The sequence below is a fragment of the Gavialis gangeticus genome, unplaced genomic scaffold (assembly GCF_001723915.1).
Source record: "Gavialis gangeticus isolate Ggan-Ray unplaced genomic scaffold, GavGan_comp1, whole genome shotgun sequence".
In the NCBI taxonomy this organism is placed as follows: Eukaryota; Metazoa; Chordata; order Crocodylia; family Gavialidae; genus Gavialis; species Gavialis gangeticus.
In genome coordinates, this window is record NW_017729014.1 from 22,592,557 (window position 1) to 22,596,681 (window position 4,125).

At 61.3% G+C, this 4,125-nt stretch overlaps 1 protein-coding gene across 1 annotated transcript in view; it reads left to right on the plus strand.

Annotated features, from left to right (window-relative positions):
- The first annotated feature begins 531 nt into the window (after positions 1–531).
- The window catches only part of ALPL (alkaline phosphatase, liver/bone/kidney), a 64,175-nt gene continuing 60,581 nt past the window's right edge, over positions 532–4,125 (plus strand). Inside the window, exon 1 of the mRNA XM_019512011.1 lies at positions 532–723. Within this exon, the coding sequence (XP_019367556.1) occupies positions 590–723 (134 nt within the window). The 5' untranslated portion in view covers positions 532–589. The remainder of the gene's footprint in view (positions 724–4,125) is intronic.

Here is a 4,125-nt window from a genome sequence, read left to right on the forward strand (position 1 = left end):
ACAACATTTCTGTGTCGATGCCCCTTGCTTTGTGGGACACCCCCTCGTGCAGACAAGCCAGCAGCATGTTGCCCCCCCTCCCTGTGTCTGGAAACACCTGGTGCAGGGGGGCTGGCCTCTCTGAGTGCTGCAATATAGGGCGATTAATTAGCAGTGACAATATGGGGCATCAGCTGGGACGTGGATACAGCAGGCACCCGGTCCTGGGGGTCATCTGTTCCTGCGGACCCTCGCTGTCATTGCCCTGGCACTGCGGAGAGCGGGCGGGGGAGCAGAGCCGTGCCGGCTGCTCTGGCACAAGCCGGGTGTTCATCTGTGCGGGGGCTGTGCCAGGGGGCTGGGGGGGATCTGGTCCTTTCTGCAAGCTGCGGAGCATGAAGTGATGCAGGGAGGCCTGCCCCCTTGGTGCCTTCCCGGCCAGGCCCGGCAGGGGGCCCCGGCGCGCAGCTTTGGCCTTGAACTTGGAGCTCCCTTCTCAAAGGCAGGGGGTGGGGGGAGAGGAGGAGAAAAGCAAGGGGGCTAGGCTGCTCTTCTTTCCCAGGGGCAGTCCTCCTTTAAAAAGCCCTGCAAGGATACCCCCAGCCATTGCATGCAGGCTTGGGAGCTGCACACAGGCAGCAGGGAGCTGGGGGGCCGGGAAGTTTGTGTGCAAGTAGGTCACTGGCGCGTGCACTCAGCAGCTTCCAGCTCCCCTGCACTGGGCTGCGAAGGGACATCGAGCAGGTAGGGATTTCTTTGCTTTATGGGTTTGCTGTGCGGCCCCCGGGCTCTGCCAGCTTGTTGAACCCGGTCCAGGACGCCTTGCAAACAGAGCAAGAGGCTTCTCCCCACCACCTGCCCCCTTCCCCACATCCAGCCTCAGGCAGCTTCTTACCACTGCCACTTGTTTTGAGAGCGAGGACCTCCTCAGCTGTCTGCTAAAAAGCACAATATCCGAGCCAGCTCTCTGGGATGCCCAGGGAAGGGATCAAAGTTTTCCAGGGAATCGCTCCATGTGAGTCATCAGACCCTTTTCTTGCCTGTGAGGTCTACCCCTCCTCTGTGTGGCTGTTTTGGGGGGGCGAGGGCCACAAAAGCATGCTGGAAAGTTTGTGGGGTAGGGTCTGAACTGGACATATTCCCCCCCTTCTCCGCTCACCTCCCCTTGGCTGAGGGTCTGGAAGGGGAATCTTTTAGTACAGGAGCAGGGCGGAGAATTGGGTTTGTCAGCAGTGAACAGCAAACTCCAGCTGAGCCCATCCGTGAGAGAGACGCCTCCACGCCAAGATGGCATTAGCAGCCCCGAGCGCCTGGATTAGCAGTGGACAAGCTGCTGGACCTGGCACTGCTGTGTTTCCCCTCGAACACGAGATGCAGCTGTTTTTTTGGCTGGGCCAGCCCCGGAGTAAAGCACCAGGTAGCAGGAGCTGGCGATGTTTTTGGGGGTGTGGACAGGAATCGGGTAGGTGCAACGCTCAGGTTCCAGCTTGAGTGGGCACGGCGGCCGAGACAAGCCCGCAGACACCAGCCTCCCGCTGCTGGTCCTCAGCAGACCTCGGTGGTTTTGTCGTAGGGGTGAGTCCAGGCCCCGGTCGCTTTGTGCGGACGCCGGGCTGTGATGCCCTCTGTGTCCTGGGCGACCCCACCGTGGGGACGAGCGGGGAGAAGGCTTGTGGGCAGCTTGGCAGGCAGCCTGGGCTCCCAAGAGCCTTCCAGGGGGGAGCGGTTGCAACGTGTGTGTGTGTCCCTACTTGCCCTGCCGCGAGTCTGCAAAGAGCCCAGCATGCAGAGGGGGTCCCAGCATCCTGGGGAATGCCCCCGGGGCCCAGGCCTGTCGGGGAGTGGCTGAGGGAGAGGAGAGAGCCAGCTCTCCCTGCCAGCCCCTGGAGTGCTCCTGGCTCAGTGGCACAACAGCGCTGTCTGGTCTCTGCCGTGTTTGGTGCAGATGGAGGACCAGTGGGCAGTGCATCCCCCGAGACCCCATCCCGTGCCTCAGTGGGGGCTGTTTAGGAACGGAAGCTGCAGCCAGATCATAAATCTGCTGCTATCGGGGACACAAGAGTAAAGGGACAGCTTCTCCCCCATCCACAAAACCCTACAAAATGATCTAGGAGTCTCTTGCAGCCCGTGTTGCTTCCCCCCACCAAGCTCCTGGGCACGGTGCTTGCTACAGCACTGCCGTGACCCTCGTAAGCAGAACAACTCGACTCCTCGGGCTGGCTCTGAGCACGGGATAGCACCGTGGACTGTTCCCTGGGCAGGAGGATCCTCAAGGAATGGGTCTGGAATTGCTTGCAATATTGCAACGAGCTGGAAGGGATGGGGCTGGAGGTGATGGGAGAGCCAGCTCAGCCAGGTCCCCCAGACCTGAGAAGCTGGCTGGAGGGGAAAGGGGGTGCTTCGGGGGCAGGTGTCAGCTGGGGAGTGTAGAAACTCCCTCTGCAGGTGGCCCAGGGGCCCGATGGGGCAGCACATGCAAAGTTTCTACCCCAGTTTGGCAAGGAAGATGCAGGGAGGTTTGCACTGGGTTGCAAGGCAGAGAACCACCACCCTAGCCAACCCTGGGAGCCTCACTTGGAGCTTGAGCTCCTTGGGGTATTCTGACCCCACACCTCTCACTTCCCCCAGTGCAATGCCAGTTAAGTCAGGCCTCATCTTTGCCTTGCGCTGGCGGAGCTGCAGCCGGATTCGGCCCCTTTGGACTGGGAGACACAGCCTGCCCCTTTGCATCCCCGACTCTCCCTGCTGCGGCGGCCTGGCTGCGGGGTCAATCCTGGCATGCGGGCCCGATCCAGCTGCAGAGGAGTCACTGCTGTCTGGCACCGGGTGTTCGCCACTGTGGGGGCCCCGGCTGCATGGCTCCCTCCCCACGTTACTGCCTGCCGCATCGCATCGCCCTGCCCATGCATGGGCCGGGCGGGGGCTGTCTGCAGCCCTGGGGCAGCACAGGACGCCGGGCTGTCCTCTGGGCGCCGTCCGCTGAAGACGAGGCCAGACACCACAGCAACAAATGCATTAAGAAATCAATGGGAACATTGCAGCATTACCTTCTGCAACCGGAGGTGGGTGGAGCCGGTGTCTAAAAGGGCCCTGATCGGCGCAGGCTTCGTCTCTGAGACTTGTCTCCCTTTCTCCGGGCCCAGGGGTAGCCCTGAGGCTGGGCACCAGGCCACCGGTCCAAAGCGGGTGCAGAGGATGCCTCCCCCTTTGCGGTGGCTGCATGTTTGGACAAGCTGTTACGTGGCTCCAATGCTGCTGCTGGCTGGTTTTCAAATCCAGCCTCATCTCCTCCCCTCCCCGGCTCCTGCAGGGCACCTTGGCCCTGACACACCCAGGGCTCCCCCGGTGCTGCTGATGCTCCTAAGTCTTGATCCTTTTATTTCAATCCAAGCCCCCTTTTCCCAGGTTTGCTGAGTCCCACGGAAAACCCTTCTGGCTGCATTGGGTTTGGAGGTCCGTGGTTGTCTGCCTTGGAAGCCACCTTCCCCCATCCTGCCCCTGCGCCCTTGGGTGGGCCTGGGGAGGGTGGGTTTCAACTCCCCTGAGCTGACACCAGCCCCATAAGCCTCAGGGCTTGATGAGCCAGGGCGAGGAGGTGCAGAAGCAATGGGCAGTGAGGGTCAGCCGGGGACCTTGCACTGTCGTGGCATGTGCCACTGCGCCGGAAACATTTAGCATCCAGCTCCAAATGCAGAGCCAAGGTCATGAGCTGTTGTGCCGGGCTGACTAAATGGCTTCCTGTTTCTGTAACACGAAGGAGCTGTTGCCAACGAGGGCCAGAGTGCTCACCAGGCGTTACGGGCGGAAACGGGACTCTTGGGGGTCTCTGGGGGTCAGGAGGAGACATGCCCCTGTGATTGCCAGAAGGTTTCCTGTTGCTTTGAAGTGTGCACCAGGCACCTACCCTCAGGGCAGTGCAGTTCCCGGAGAGGAAATCCTCAAAGCCCCAACTTCTCCTTTCTGTGGGTGTGCCCACAGGGGTAACAAGGGGCACACCAGCTCAGCAGGCTGCGCAGGAAGGAGGAGATGCCAGGAGGGCTGGTGCAGGGCCTGGGTGACTTTTCTTAGGGACTTCACCTTGAAGTGTGGGGGTAAGGAGAGAAGGGGAAGAGGGGTTTGCTACAGCCCTCGTGTGCAGGCAGCGAG